The 16,311-nt window shown below is 49.2% G+C and overlaps 1 protein-coding gene across 4 annotated transcripts in view; it reads right to left on the reverse strand.

The window, feature by feature from the left end:
• Positions 1-2,390: 2,390 nt before the first annotated feature.
• Positions 2,391-16,311, reverse strand: part of LOC142557249 (uncharacterized) — a 38,278-nt gene continuing 24,357 nt past the window's right edge. For all 4 annotated transcript variants that reach the window (XM_075668956.1, XM_075668953.1, XM_075668955.1 and 1 more), the window contains one exon: positions 2,391-8,666. In XM_075668956.1, coding sequence (XP_075525071.1) covers positions 2,859-8,207 — 5,349 coding nt within the window. In that variant the 5' untranslated portion in view covers positions 8,208-8,666 and the 3' untranslated portion in view covers positions 2,391-2,858. The remainder of the gene's footprint in view (positions 8,667-16,311) is intronic.

Raw genomic sequence — 16,311 nt, forward strand, 5'->3', positions numbered from 1 at the left:
GAAAACCCCGTACGCTGCTATTTACATTGCTGTAAGGCCTGCAAAATCGAGTATCTCGGGCAGGTGATGGTTGAACATTCGCGGAAAACGCTGCTTTCTCATACAAACTGTGCTTGTACGCAGCCCCTTAGCCGCTAGAGGTGCTGGTCATTGATATTCTGAATTTCCTAATCTGCTCCCATCTGCTTTTGTTGAGGGGTCTTAAGGAGTCCTCAAGTGCTCAACGACGGATACATTTTCGTTTCTTTTCCTGGAGGGCTTGCAATAGATATAGCGGGTGCCGTAAAAACTCACTTGAAAGCAGATCGTGGGATAACCGATCAATTATGCCCTTAGAGTTCGTACATATAACGGTAACTTTGGCAGAACATGTCTTCATATCGAAGATTGCAGAAACAGCGTGAACCTCTGCAATTCCGTTCATACTTCGCAATCCAGTCTGCGAGAGCAGACAACGTAGGTGGACAGAATGCGGAATGCGGTGGCCCACACGTCTAGCTTTATATGATCTGGCCGATGTGACAGTAGACACTGCAGCGCGAATTGTGTTGTTTGATAACCTGAAAAGGAGAGGATTATAGCACGATTGTGTGTGTAGTCTAGTGCTTCCAGAAGGTCTCAATGTATTTCGAAAGAAATCTAGCCCATTTTGTTCGTCTACTTATGCGACGGTGGACTGGCCAGACCTGCCAAGCTTTCAAATTGCAACCGTTACATGTCAATCGGTAACCCGGAGTTTTGTACAGATTCGTGGTGGACGGCCACATGTTCTTATTGCGAACTTTAACTGCGAACGTTGGTGCCTGTTCCGCGGCTCGACGTCATCGAACGCTTCGCGCAATGTGATCCATGGACTCTTAATGCGACACCATACAGGCGGGTGCCGGCCTTTGCTACTAGGCTAGGCTCGCACGTTTAGACATCCTAAAAACGACCGTGTCTGGTCTGCGGTCACTCAACGTAGTGTAAACATAAGATAGAAAAGCGCTATATATTCACCTTTTTTCCGCGCATTCTGGGTTTGCGTGCGGATGCGACTGTTGCATCACGCTGCGCAACATATTAAGGTGTCTGAAGTTTGGCAGAAAGCCTTCTTGCTTATGATCTCAACAGTTTGTTTAATTGGTCAAGTACGCTTGCGTAACTTTTGCAAAATATGGAGTGTTTATACCCAACACGCCTCAATTAAGATCCTGCTTTACGGCACTCTTCATTACAGAAATTTTGTGTTTTCTTAAGTAAAGGTTCGCTGAAGCCACCGCTATGGCAGCAGGAGCACATTTTTTTATTAGCACGTGACACTAGCGATGCAGCCTAAAAGCGTGAAATGTACATATGTGAAGTGCGTATAACGTGTCCTACGGTGGATCGTATCATTCAACTGCTTCAAGCATTTCGTTTTGGGCAGCTTGTAGCAGTACAAACATATTTTTGATGTGTTGGTGAACGGCTCAGATGGCTATGACGCGCCGGTGATTCACATCTAATATCCAAAACAAATATAAACAAAGCGAGAAAAACAGACACCGAAGCTCTCTGATGCCTCGCGCAGCTAACCAACAAGTTTGCAGCAAGTTATAACCATCCGAGATGCCATGTTTCCCGCTCGCATTCCGATGAGTGAGGCGACTTCGATGCAACGCTGCTCATTTAACATAGTTGGGTTTGCTGGCAGTTTTCGTCATGAACGATTTAAACAGCTGCAACCCGTTTAGTTGCATGGCCGATCAATCCCATGGGTGATTGTGATTCCAGTAATTGGTAAATACCCACAAATAGTTAATATCTAAGAAGTCCAGCACGTGCCGATTCTTCTTGATTATCATGCACGAGCCATTTGAGGATGATGACCGCACTCTGACGTATACTCATTGCGGGCGTAGGCCATTAATTCGGTGTCAATAAGAAAGTACACTTAAAGTAGCTTTAAGGTAAGCTTGTGAATTTCTCAGAAAGTGTCCCCAGAACACCATCGAGGCAGTAGGTGGTATGCGTGAAATCGGAAACAGAAATAGAAGATATGTTATGCGGTATGTTATGCGGTACACTTCGACCCTTTTCTTTAGCTTCATATGTCAACGAAAGTTTAGCAGGCATCGTTCTCATTTCTTGTTTACGTCGTGGAAGATATGCACTCACCTTGTTTTCCGTTCCGCGGTCCAGCGAATTTTATATTTCCTTGGTAAGTATAAGGTCGATCAATGCTTCCTATGTCTATAGGGTATGTACGCTTATGCACGTTTCATATTTAATCAAACGATGCTCTTGCTCGCCGTGCAGAAGGTTCTTATATGAATGTTATGTTTGTACCATATATACTTTGAGACAGAGCCCACTGTCCCGTGATTCAGGTCCCAAACTATGGCTGTGACAAAAAGATGAAACCAGAGTTCAAATAAAAGAAAATATGCTTTTATTTCTCGGAAAGCTTAACAGGAAGTAAAATAGATGGTGAAAAAAAACTTGAAGATATGGAGCTATGAAAACAAAATAGAAAACACTTCGTGGCCACTGACAGTACTGTGACAAGAGTCACGGCGTACGTAGTTCAAGAAATCTCACATTAAGAATAGGATTCACGGTGTTTCACAGGGCAAAAAATGTTAGACGATCGTGTGGGCCTGAGGCCCTTTCTCATAACTGCTTCATTCCGTGTCGACGAAGCGCATAACCAAAGTTCTTGAAGAAAACCGCGGTCTGATGTTGACTAACGGACACACGCACGCTTTCAACCATTCCAGGTGTTGTCCGAGCTGGAATACTTCCGTGACCACATCGCGATTTGCAAAAAGATTGAGCCTTTCACGGTGCACAGTGCAGCTTGTGTCAGGTCATCTCAAATCTGTACATCAAACAGTTCAGAGGGCGTTTAAGTCGAAGGTCCTCTTCCACAAGCTGGCGAACGCAACCTCCCTTCTCCTGGGGCAGCCTACGTACGTCGCCTGATGGGGGCCGAAGCAGTTGGCACACATCGGCATCCTTCGCTCGCATTCCTCATCGCAGTACCGAGCGCCACAGTTCTTGCAACGGCCCACGGACACGCAAGCACGCGAAGTGTGGCCAAACCGCAGGCACTTGAAACACTGCAGCGGTGCTTCTATGTACTCCTCTACGATGAACTTCTCGTTCTCCAGCTCGAGCGTCTTGGGAAGCGTGGCGTCTGGTTTGAAAGTCAGCACGACGCTGCTACGCGGGAATTCCTCGTAAGTGCCGTCGTGCAGCCGCTTCACCGTGAGCTGGCGCCTTGCGCTCAAGACGCCCACGTTGGCAAAGACCTCGGCGAGCTTTTCGTTGGTGTAGTGGTAAGGGACGCCACGGATCTTGGCCTCGTGCCGCAGGTACATGCTGGGTATGACTGACTCCACGTCCGCTCCGCCAAGCTTCTTCAGGTTTAGCAGCTTGACGGCGTCCGCTGCGGTGGCCACATTGACGCAGAGGAATCCCGCGCGGTTGATCTTCTGATTGACGACGTTGTCGCCGATGACCTCTTCAAGCTCGCGGGCTACCTGCCCTCCGCGAATGTTCCAGAAGGTGCGGGTCGTGCTGATGGCCTTGAATACTACCGGAATGCCGAAGACCTGACCCTCGTTTCCACGCCCAGACAGGCAAACGCCGTCGTTGGTGTTCTCGACGTCGGATTCGTCCTCGTCGTACTTATCGTCGGAACTGCTGTAGGTGCGGCGGCGTCTTTTTGAGGAACGCGGTCTGTGCGAGTCTTCAGTTGCCTTGGAACTCCTCTCGGACGAGTGTCCCGACTTTTCGCAGTCCGAACTTTCCTCGTTCTTTTTGCTGGCCGGAGCAGTCTCCGTCTTTTCGGTGGCCTTCGAGTTTTCTTGACGCGTATCTTGAACCTCCGTTATCTGCCCAGCACTGGCGTTTGGAGCTCCACTTTGACCTGTCTCTTGATCCTTACTTTGTGTAGAAGAGCTTGCAACGGCGCATTCGGGAGTAGAGGACGACACCTCGTGATCGTTTAAGGCAGGTTGTTTGCCTGAACTTGATTTCATGTCGCTTGGATTGCTGATGTTGTCTGTAACCAATGTATTCTTACATTTATCGCTCTCTTTGGTAGTCGGTGGCCGTGGTCCATAAAGGACCTCGCTTTCCGCCATGACCGCATCTTCGTTCAACACGTTTGCCTTCTGTTCTTTTGCCAAAGGCTTCCGATTTTGTAAAGGATTTCCCGAGTCTTTCAGTTCAGCATCCCGGTCTTTCATTGAAGTTTCTTGTTTCTCCACAGCCAAGCTTGGGTTATCGGTGGGAGATTCTACAAGCTTCGACAATGATACCTGATTTTCTGACATCACCTCAGAGTTGCTTTGCCCGCCTTTAGGATGCCTAGTTTCATCAGCCCTCGATTTACTCTGTTGATTTTGTGGTTCTCGTTGCTGCTTTTCTGTGTCAGCATCCTGGTTCTTACTCTGAATAGTGGGGTCACTAAATCGAGCTCCGTCAGCTACGTCACTTTTCGTAACGCCTTGGCCAACTCTAAGTGTCTGAACCGGCTGCGCTGCGCCTCCAACCGTGGCTTTTGCTTCGTCTTTTGCACAGGTCCTGGTATCGTCTACGTAAGCTTCTATCATTTCAACATCAGAGTTGGGATGCTCGCCGTCCGCTGCGGATAATTTAGGAGCTGATTTGTATACTGGAACTTTTGTGTTGTGCACACCACTTCCTTCAGGTTCTTTTTGCTTCGGGCCAGGCACCAGCATTTGTCCACATTTCGCGTCCGATTGCCCTTCTATCTTCGGAGGCACTCTTTCCTCTGCTATTTTTTCTTGACTGAAAGTATGAGCACGGGCCTGCTTCTGACTTGCTGAAGAAGTGGGAAGTTGTTGGTTGTGGAGAGACAGTGGGCTAGCTGTTGGTGGAACATTTGTTGCACCACTTGGACATTGACGTCCTGTGAAGTAGCTTGGAGTTGGAAGAGGCGGCCTTGTTAATGCTCCACCCGCCGAGAGTTGGCCTCCTGCTGTGTTGAAAAATGGCGAAGGCACTGGAAGCTCCGGCTTTGGATCTGCAGTAGTAGCGTGCTTTTGTTGAAAGTCATAAAGGCTAGGAGTCCCGGGGACGGATCCTGCTTGTTGAGGAGGTGTCATGTAGCGTTCTTCCCCGAAATGAGTTGGCATGCTAGTGAGTGGACAAAGCTGCTGCGGGTACGCAGTAGTCATCGGAAGCCGTAGTTCAGGAGTATTGGGCACGCTTACGTTGCACTGTGTTGTGTTGCTAGTGGAAGCCGGTGCTACCTGGCCAGTTGGGCGGAACGATTGGCAAGTGAACGACGGCGGCCGAGGTGGCGGCGGAAGTGCTTGCTGAGCTGAAACCGCAGACAACGTGCACGCAGGCTGGAGAGGTGCGAGCGAAGTACCGGGTGCCTTATATTGAGTGGTCCCGCAAGACCCTTGCGAAAGTACTGGACGCTGTTGTACGTCTGAAGAAGCAGAAAAGTGTTTCTCGTTACCACTTTGGACATGGACTTGGCCCTGAGGTTGGCCTATGGTCGGAGCACGCGCTCCTTTGTCTAAAGGATTGGGACGCAGTACCTGGGAGGCCAATTGTTCCAACTTGCCCTTCGGAAGGGGAAAGCTGATAGGGCGCTGTAGTTTGCGGTCTTCGATACTGCCTGGTCGCTCCTCTACAGGACTACGCAATGGCATCGATGCAACAGGCGGATCATCCTTGCTTTCAACAGTCGAAGGAGGGTTTTGAATCGCAGATTCAAGTGGTGTTGGTGCGACGCTGTTTAGACTTCGTGCAACCGGAGGTCGCTGCTGCTGTTGATCGGCTGTAGCAGGTGAGGGTTGCGCATATTGTGGCATTTGTGAGACGCTCCTTACAATTGAAGCAACCGGAGGGTGCTGACGCTGTTCGGATGTAACAGTTGGAAGGCGTGCAGCTTGGGGAGTTTGTGGAACGCTAGTTGCACATGGAGCCAGCGGAGGGCGCTGACGCTGATCGGCTGTAGGAGGTGCAAGGCGCGCACCTTGTGGTGTCTTCGAGACGCTGGTTGCAGATGAAGCCACCGGAGGGTGCTGGCGCTGTTCGGCTACAGGAGCTGGAAGACGCGCACTCTGTGGTGTCTGCGAGAGGGTGGTTGCACATGAAGCCACCGGAGGGTGCTGGCGCTGTTCGGCTGTAGGAGGTGGAAGGTGCGCACTCTGTGGTGTCTGCGAAAGGGCGGTTGCACATGGAGCAACTGGAGGGCGCTGACGCTGTTGGTCGGTTGTAGCGGACGCAATGTGCACACTTTGTGGTGTTTGTGAAACGCTGGTAACAGATGGCGCCACCGGAGGGAGCTGACGCTGTTCGCCTGTAGCAGGTGGAAGGCTTACACTTTGTGGTGTCTGTGAGACGCTGCTTACAGGAGGAGCAAGCGGAGCACGCTGGCGCTGTCGGTCGGCTGTAGCAGGAAGAGGAGGCGCACTTTCACTTCGAAGTTTCTCAGCAAGCAACGAGCGCTGTTCTGGCCCTCGGGCACCTGGTGCCGTCTGGCACTGTGAAGCCAGTGGCGCCCGCTGATTCTGCTGCGAGATATCTATGCTAGACATGGGTCGCCCAGGAATCGCTGACCTAGGCAGCTGCGGTGGGGGAGCAGGAGCGTCTAACCGGTCTGGAATACCACTCAGAGCTTTTGCTGGCTCCCCAAGTAGCCCTTCCTTGCTGAGTGATGGTCCTTTGTAGCCTGAACCAAGCACCTGGCCTCTGTAACTGGCGGCTGGCATATTTGGCCACGGGTTTTCAGGGTTAGCGGCCATTTCTTTGTAGCCTGCTTTAGCAGCTTGCTCAATTACAGTATTTTTCGGATGGATCGGTACTGCGGGACGCACTTCATCTTTTACTAGCATCACTGGTCGTTTATCGAAAGCCGCGTTATCGCGCATCAAACGGACATCTCGAACGCCTTCAGGTGGACAGTACCCTTTCTGGCCCATTGGACCGGGCATTTCTTGTTGATAGGTGGAAGAAAATCTGACCGGGCGCTGCCCCTCAGGGTGACCATCACTGAAAGGACGACGTCCTCGACCCGGTGAACTGTGCAAACGTTCCTCGTAAGGTGCGAAGCCCGGCACTTCTCGACCGCGCTCTTGGAATTCCCGTGGGCAGGGGTACCCGCGGTCTCGACTGGAACTCCTTGGAGGCCTTTCGTTGTAGCCGGATGTATCAGGATCCCGAAAATTGCCACCGGGATGGTCTCTCGATGAGAAGGGCCCCCTGTCCATCCCACCGAACTCAGGTGGTCCCGAACGGTGAGGGAAGGAACCGAATTCCTCTTCCCAGCCCAACGCTCCGTGGTCGCGCGGTCCTCTGTCAAAGTCTTCCGGACCCCAGTCGTGGCGCCGAGTCGGCACTGAGGCACTTCGCCGGCTTTCCTGGCAAGGCATTAAAGGTGGTCTTTCGTCATTAAAACTGCTAGAGTACTCTGGAACAAAAGGCCGCTGGCCCACGCCTCCAGTACGAGCTCGTTCGTCGCCGTAGGGAGGACCAGAGTGCGCCCACTCAGGGACGTCATCGGGCCACTCCTGCATGCGACCAGATCGGTGTTCAAGGTTCCTTTCATCGCCTAAGCGCTGCGAGTCACCACGGAGGCGGTAGTGTTCGGGGCCTCGTTCCTCGCGGTCCCCTAAACCGTCGAATCGCTCGCGCTCACCGCCGTGACGTCCTGGATACCCGATGGAATGTCTCCCGCGGTCTGGAGATTCAAAGTACCGGTCACGATCCACGCCGTACCGCGGGGTACTCTGGGGACGACGAAGTCTCTCCGGTGGCCCGGGAGGCCCGCGCGGGTCGCCACTACCGGGGCTGCGGTAATCGTACGATGCCAGAGACAGCTCGTCGTGCTCTTCGGGCAGGCGCCTTCCTCGGTGCCCTCTGTCGTCCCTGCTGTCGTCCCTCAAACGACCGTCGAAGTGAATTGGAGGTACGGAAGCCGAACCGGCAAATCGTTCGTCGTCGTATTCCGGGGGTCGCCTTCTGTGCTCCATGGGCCCCTCATTTTCGAACCCTGGATTTTGCCTTCTGTGCTCCATGGGCCAGTCATCTCCGAACTCTCTCCGCCGTTGACGGTCAAGCAGTGCTCGCGACAGATGGGGAGTAGATTCTAACAGCGACGGCGAAGGCTTGAACCCTGGCATACCGGACGGCGGGTGGCGTGTAGGACGCGGTTCGAAGGAAGGCTTGGTTCGGCTGTCGCGCCTGCGGTCGCTCATGGCTTTTGTCAATCAGCACAAGCCGAGATAGTCGGACCACACAGGCAGTGAGTCTTTTACGGGCACAGTGGCTAATTACACAAGTTACGACGCGTCAAAGGTACTCCACGTTCAGCGTACATGTCGTGCTAATAACAAAAAATAAAGTCTCCGGCATCTGTCGATGCCGCGTAGCGCGAAGGCAAACACAGGGTTCGGTACCGGGCTTGTCTCACTGCCGGTGTTCAGGTCAGATTCACGCAAGTCAGTGGGGAAGCGGCACAACAAGAAGGAAACACTTGCCCTGTCTGGTGAAGCCGCTCGGTGAGGATTTCAGCGAACCTCGGCGATAAGCTCCGTTTTCGTCCTCGTCCCACTGTTGACGTTGATGCTGATTCCTACGCAACGCTTTTCTTTTTCATCGGTTCATTGTGGGTCGCAGGAGGATCTTCATCTTTCTCGGTGGCTTACGCTGCTGGCCTGCGAATAATACTACGGTTAGTCAGGATACATGATCTCCGAAGGTCGACTAAAGCAAATTTCAAATTTTTACAGTTTTCATACCCTAATATTTTGGTTAGATTAATTTTGTGATTACTTTCTTGTCTCTATGAAAAAGTATAAACTCATGGTGAACAGGGGGCAGGAGAACGAAAATCCATATGGTAGTTGCGAGGCGATATTTAATGTTATCTACTAACCACAAGCGTAGGTTAAAATAATACAGGTTCTGCTACTTGGCAAGTGCCTTATAACGGCAACGAAGGAGTGAACTTTGCCTAACGCTCGTTGCACCAATGAAATCCCGTATATATAAATATTTAGGCGTCATAATTTTATCAGATCTCAAATGGGACAAGCAGGTAACATATGTTGTTAATAAATCACTGGCAGTTCTATACTCGTTAACACGCTCGCTTAGATCCACATCAATAGATACTAAACGCTTAGCATACCTGTCACTAGTTCGCTCTATACTGGAATATGGAATAGTATGTTGGTTTCCCTTCCGTAAGCAGTACATAGCAAAATTGGAGAGCGTACAAAGGAAAGCGGTTAGATTTATTTTTAATAAGTATCGCCGTCTTGACTCCCCCACAAAACTATTAAGGCAAGCTGAACTTCCCACTATGCAAAATCGAGCTCGACTACTTCGTCTTAAGTTTCTTTTCCTTCTTCTTAATGGCAGTATGAAAATCAATGCGAGTGACTACTTGCTACAGACAGATACACCTAGTTCTCGAACGAAACACACCAAGCACTTAACAGAGTACAGATTTCACAACGACATATTCAGGTACTCCTTTTTTCCACATGCAATCCGTGAATGGAACATGCTGCCTGATGACGTTGTCACCTGCACATCACTCGAAACTTTTATCGCCAAGTTATCAAACAATGCTCTGTAGCTACGATCTGCGCGTAGGCGAGCTGCGTCGTACAATGGAATTCTGGTTCACTTCTCAGTGTCTTGTATTCTGCCCTGATATAAATACCTGCTGAATCTTGTCTCTTGCGCATTGCACATCCAAAATATTTACATTTTCTTTCTTTGTTCTTCTGTGTGCTAAACCTTCCAACATGGCATTTACTACCATTTTTCCCCGCTTCTGTTATAGAAATTGTATAATGATTATAGAGTGCGTACGTACTGCCTTGTTGACCCAAACTTATCTGTCCGCGCCTGCTTGAACTGTGTTATCTTGAATGTGCATCCTGCCCCTTTCCTGCAACAGCCTCAAATGTGAGGCTAGCAGTATGTTCAAATAAATAAATATGTCTTAATAAAAGCGTGAGTACTGATACCGGGAAAAAATAACCATTTCAAAGGAAAGTTTATCTTGGAACCAACGCCAGTCAGTTCTTATTATTGCTGTTGTTAAACACGTGAGCTCTCTCATATCATACGCTCAAGCAAATTCACTTAATTTTTTTCTGTCATCTGAAAAGAAATGTTTAGCTCTACAGCCGACACGTCCGCCCGTACTTCGCACTTGGCCACGGCGTCGCCATCGGTAGGTCGGCGCTCGAAGTTGCGAACATTTCTCGCATCCTGGCGCAGTTCATGCAGCGCATGCGTGCGGTATGCGCTGCCTCTGCAGGCCGCAGCGCAACCGGGACGTACAAGATTAGCCGACGTCATGTTGCACTGAACTATTCGACTTCGTGCCCGGCGCTGTCGCGCCTTCGCATCAGCGCCAATTGCTACCTGAAGTCGTCCGCATAGTGTGTGTAAAGTCATGTTACGCGCTATAACGAACTGTGAAATCTTTCGATTCTGACTTTTTATTAGTTTCATTTTTTTTAAACAGCTTTCGTTTTTCGCGTTCTGTTTACAACATCGAGACGATGGCTTTCCTAAGAAGGGGGGGCAGTCTTTCTCCTGTGATTGTTTTTCACCGGCTAACCAACGTTACAGAGTTATCGGTCGATGCCAGGCCCGCCTTTTGCGTGTCAAAACTTTCTCGAATGTCGTCGCCTATTCTCCAGCGAAAACATCTTTCCTAATCAAATTGTGCGCCTTCATGTACATAGTGGTGTGTTTTTTTAGAACGTAACTAAGCAACAGCGAATACGCTGGAATGCACGATGAGTTAAGTCTGAATAGCCGACGCGCTTCATCTGTCGATTAGATTTCGACGACCTGCAATCTTGCTTGCCGCCGTCGTTTTGCTCTGATTGCCGGATCCACACCGTCATCAAACTCACCGTAACGGCACCAGCGTCCGGCGTGACACAGCTGTTTCTCGCCAGTTTCTCCATAAAAAAAAGAAAAAAGAAAAAAAAAGAACAGGACGCTGGTGAGGTGGACCTTAGCTCCTAATGAGCACTGTCGTCCCAGTTATAAGAAAAAAAGCGGCGAGGAAAAACTCCTTCATGACGAACGTCGGTGTCACGCTAGTGACAGGACCGGGCGTTTGAGGACTTTGTGAATCAGGCCCCGAGTGTTACGTGTTTTTAATTTAAGCATGAAATGCTTTTAGCTCCCGTTGTCGGCGACCTTCAATTGGCCTTGAGCTTATCAATAAGCCAGACCCGTTATCCGGGCACTCCAACGAGAACATCCGGGTAAGTTGCGAGAACAAAACGAGATCGTCCGAGCAACCAGTCAAGATCGCATTACATACGCTCGTTACTTCCCAAACAAGTTACCAAAGAATACTGCTTCCGAGTTCTTCCAAACGTTTCTTCACAATATCACTCAAGCTGTAACTTCTAGCACGCTGAAGTTTTGTCTCATATTCAATAGGCGACGTTCCAAAGGCAGATACAGGGCGCTATACACTCTTGATTCTCATCTTTTGGTGCTGAGACAGAATTGTCTGCTTTCTTTCCAACGCCAGCGGTGCATGTGCGAGGTCCGCGGCGCGTCGGGCGCACCGGCAATGTCCAAGCCGGTAGAGAGTCTAGGGAGTCTAGGGAGTCTACATGCAAACAGCGCATACATAGCACGCGTTGCATACGTAGCAGTCAACGCTGCGGAAGCTACGCAAGAAGTTCGGTCAAGAAAAGGTATCACTCCGCGCGTTCCGTCCACGCTCCGCTGCGCCGCCAACAGCGTTCGCACGCGCGAGCATAATGCACGTGAGGCTGCTCGCGGCCGGTTGCAACTAAAATGCCCGAAAAGAACAACAAAAATGAAAATGACCTAAAACAACTCATCAGCAGCCGTGTACCGCAGTGTGTAAGTGTCTAAGGGTTGAAACTTGTTTCATTCGAAACTGATTCAATATAAAAAGCAGTTGCGATCAAAAAGCATCGAACTATCTCCAAGTGCATGCGAAGCCACTGCAAGAAGTCTCTCTAGCCTCCACAGCGTTGACTACTATGTGTGGAAAGGAGTACGGTGGCGTCCGGCGATCCGCGGGTGGCTGTTTGACCGAGACGAGACGTGCAATGAGGCTCTGTCGGTGACAGGAAACTATTGCGTCCATATGGACCAGTGCACAGTATAGCGTGGTGCGGTGTGGTGTGGTGAGGTGTACCGTTGCGAACGTGCACCACACATATTTCAAGATTGTGGCTACTATCATCTGCAACCAATCTGCTTTTCCGGTAGCCGTTTCATGCTTGCATCTACTCTCGATTACGGGAGAGCCAGCATTCTTTTTTTTTTCATCTGCGCATTATTTCGTTCATTAAAAGCTTAACCCTGGCAGTGTGCAACACCCACCCGTATTCTCAAGCGATTCTCTCTGCTCGAAGCTCTTCCTCCATTCCGCCGAGTTGAGCGCCATCGCCTCCCCTCGGATGAAGAAGCCACTTCCACGGCCAGGAATGGCCGTGGAACGACAGTGAGGCGCGATGAGCGTTTCTATAGAAGAGTGACGCTGCTGTAAACTTTTTACGAGTCGACGTGGAGTGTTGAGTGGAGAAGCGTACTAGATATACGGCGTCTGGTCTTCGCCGTCGCGACAACGCGACGGTATTCACAAGAAAATTTGGTGCAACGAGCGCAGCAAATCTCTACCGCCATGTTGGCAAAAGGAACAGTGGCTACAACTTGTGACTCGCATGCGACGCAAACCACCACGGTTGGCCAGTGGCTATACAGCGTCCGCCCGTTGTGTGCGAAGCAGGTCACGGATTCGATTGCCAGTCACGGCAGCCATATTCCCACGAGCTCGTAACTTCCCTCCTCCAAAAGCGTACGCGTACAGTGCTTTGTGTGCATGTTAAGGGGAAACCAAAAAGGGAAGTTGAGCTGTGTTGCTAAATTCCCCTTCTACAACAAAAATATACCATCTTTCCCACTAAAGTTGGCCAAGCTGTTCAAAGAAAAAAATTATTTAAAATTCATGATAATCATAATCTTATCTTGCAGCGTGATATCTTAATATCTGTTTCTTGGAAGTGCTAGGCTAACACACACACAGCGAGTTTTTTTTTTTAGGGAACACAGATTTTTTTTAAGAAGAAGGCTATGACCGCGAGACACCTGTCGTCTTCGCATACGATCTCTACGGCATGAATTACTTCATGACGTCAGGAATGTTGACGCAGTCTCCAAGGCGGCATTCGTTATTTTTCATCGCTGAAGCTGAATGGCATACTTCTCTAAGAAAGTCACACTAATTCAGGCTAGTTTTGCAAGCATCTATTCCAACCACGACGGCTGAAATACGAGAAAGTACTGACACGCTTGACGTCAACGTGACGTACAATAGCCGGGGTTTCGGCGCCAGGTTTAGAAAAGTGACGTTCAGTCTTCAATTGTGTTTTTTTTTCTAGTAATCAACTTGTCACCTAGAATAAAATAACTATAAAGCACCCTTTATCGGGTTTTTAAAGCACCCTTTATCAGTCCAAACTGTGTTAGCGTTCCTCTTTGACTTACTTTTAATGAATTCGGTGTGGGAAATGTTCATCAAGACGACTTGGTTACGGCGCTTCTCATAGCCTGCCTTTCTTTACGGCGAAGCTGTGTGCCTCTACCCCCCTCCCCCAATGCATTTCGTGAACGTGGGCAAGAACTCAACCAATCACAGCGAGAATCGCGCGCTGCGTGCGCCGCTGGGTTCCTTGCAATACATCCAGGTGGCGCTCGCCTCCGCGCATCCGCGGCAGCGGCGGCGTCGGCCATGCAGGCGAAAGAAAAAGTACCAGAAAGCTCGCCTTCGCGCATAACGCTCGCCACAACCGTTTCCCGCTAAGGGTTACGGTTGCATAAGCTGCAGTTGCCGGGAAGCAGGGAGCATACGTAGCATACGAAGCAGGGAGCGACGTAACTACACTTTCGTATGTGAAAGAAGAACCCGCATAGCAACTGATTTCATTTGCGCTCTCATAGCGCTAAGGAAAGGCCACGTATAGTTAGGACTTCCGAAGAGCAGCGCGAACACGATGAGCGGCGACGGGAAGAGCAACTTCAACATGCACAACGGCTTATTGCACAGCCTCGGCAGGAGGCTGTGCAAAGCTACGCTGCATTGGTCTATCGGATAAGATGATACCACATCTTCGCTGGCCAGCCACCTTCACAGTAACTTGGACTCCATTTTAACAACAGAGCTATTTTAAGTCAAGCCTTCACCGTCCGGCCTCCGGCGTCACGCAGGGGGGTAGAGGGCAAAGTGCGCGCCGGGTAAGGGGGAAGGAGAGGGGTATAGGAGCAGGTGTTTCGCCGGAGCGCGCCCTTCTGGATTCCGCTCAGCGCGAGCGGCAGCGCTGACGTCGAGCAAATCCCGAGCTTTGAGAGCGAGAAGCGCGAGCAAAGCGCCGTTGGAGGCAAGCCAACCTCCACTTTCAAAAGAAGGCAACCCAAGCCAAGCGCCAGCAGAGGCAAGTTAGCTCCAAATTTCGAGAGCAGGGGGCCGAGTAGAGCCGTCGACCCAGAGACATTCCTCCTACGGAGCGTGCCAATGGACGGTTCAAGAGAGAATTCCTCGACCGTGAGTGCGGCCAAAGCTGCAAGGCGTGTGATACACTGTGGTTTGATCACAACCTTGTGCAATGAAGAGTGCGCAATCCGGAACGGAAGCTAGAATCCAGCAAAACGACGACAACCAGGCAAAAACTTTCATGAAAATTTGGCTAAACACGCGTTCAAACGTCAGATTACGACCACTAGCTTAGCTATTCTGACAGCTTCCACTGCGTGGAACTGGCTTTACTTTTTTTCCTAGTTCTTTCTTTATTTGTTTCCATTCATAGAAACAGAGGAGGCAAAGATAAAAACAGCATAAATTTCCCTTGAACTGCCCTCGGCCCTCAGATTAAACCGGTGAGTCAGGCGAGACACAAATGTTACATAATGCCAAAGCATGACTTCGGATACTGTTTATTGAAAGAGATAAGAGTAGACATATGACATAATGAAACACTAAATTAAATATCGGTGAAGTTCTGTGAGCTGAGATATAGTGAAGTGTTGAGTGTCAAATACCGGATACATTTTAAGAGTTGCGAAGTTGAGCTGGAACAGTTACAATCATTTGTACACTTTATTTTGTCTTCAACTATAGGGACGTTGCACAAACATGGATTTCGGGTACTGAGTAATAATGCATTAAACATCATACTAGCAATATGTCCGTATGTACTTTGTTAGTATCGTACGCTCCTGAGTAGTGTCCCTAGATGAATTTCATCGTATCGACAGAGTACTGTCGGTAGGTTATAACGCGTAAAAAGATTCTCAGTGTGGCGTGTATATGGGACGGTGGCTATTATGCGCATTGTCTACTTTTACTAGAAAAAAGATGTTTGCGACTTTCTTCGAAGTGCAATTTTCCAAACGAGTTACGCATAACTGATGTACAAAACCAGCAGAGTACGATAAATTAGTAATTTTGTACCTCGTCGGTAAAACTTACATTTAAGTTGTTCAGACTTCCCGCAATACGGCTTAGTTTCGGAAATACAAAATTTAAATGTTGGTCCCATCGTGAAGTGTTTCAAAAGTGTACAGATAAAACATTTATATTATTTACTTCTACAACAATATCACTCAAGATTAATTAATACCTGTACCTTTCGCACAGAAAATAACTGCTTTTGTCTTTTAAAATATTATCTAGAAGTTTCCTTGCAACCAAGCAGGCAAGGTGCCTAAACGGTTATTTACGGCATCGTTTAGGCTAGTACGACACGTAGATCGAAGATAAGAATAGACTGACGTCATCGACACCAAGTAAACATCTTATTCCCGGTCCAGTGAGAACAGTGTCGTTTACATTTAGGTTGAATAGTAGCAGTCTGAGAATACTCCCTTGGGGAACTGCGGTTAATACTCGAAGAGTTCGCGAAGCAAATGTGTTTATACAGATTGTTGCCTGCTGCTCAAACATAATTAGTTCAAGCGGTGCACCCCTGATACCATATATTTCTAGCTTGCTGGTAAAGAATTCATGATGGATGTGATCAATGCGATTATTTTTTTTAATTTTTTTTTAGCAATGAGAGACACGGAACCGCGCGTTTCCTGGAGTCGCAGGTTCGCTGCTGCCAATGCACGCGTAAAGCCATCTCATTGCAATGAAGCAATTCATTCTAATTCGCAAGTGAACCTCCGGTTGCAAGAATAGCATAAATGGTAATTAGTACACGTAGAAACTGTTACAACAGTGGTGGTCACAGAGGAACTTACGGTAATATGAGCTTAATTGCTGAATACCTGAGACCG

The sequence above is a fragment of the Dermacentor variabilis genome, chromosome 9, assembly GCF_050947875.1.
Source record: "Dermacentor variabilis isolate Ectoservices chromosome 9, ASM5094787v1, whole genome shotgun sequence".
Lineage (NCBI taxonomy): Eukaryota > Metazoa > Arthropoda > Arachnida > Ixodida > Ixodidae > Dermacentor > Dermacentor variabilis.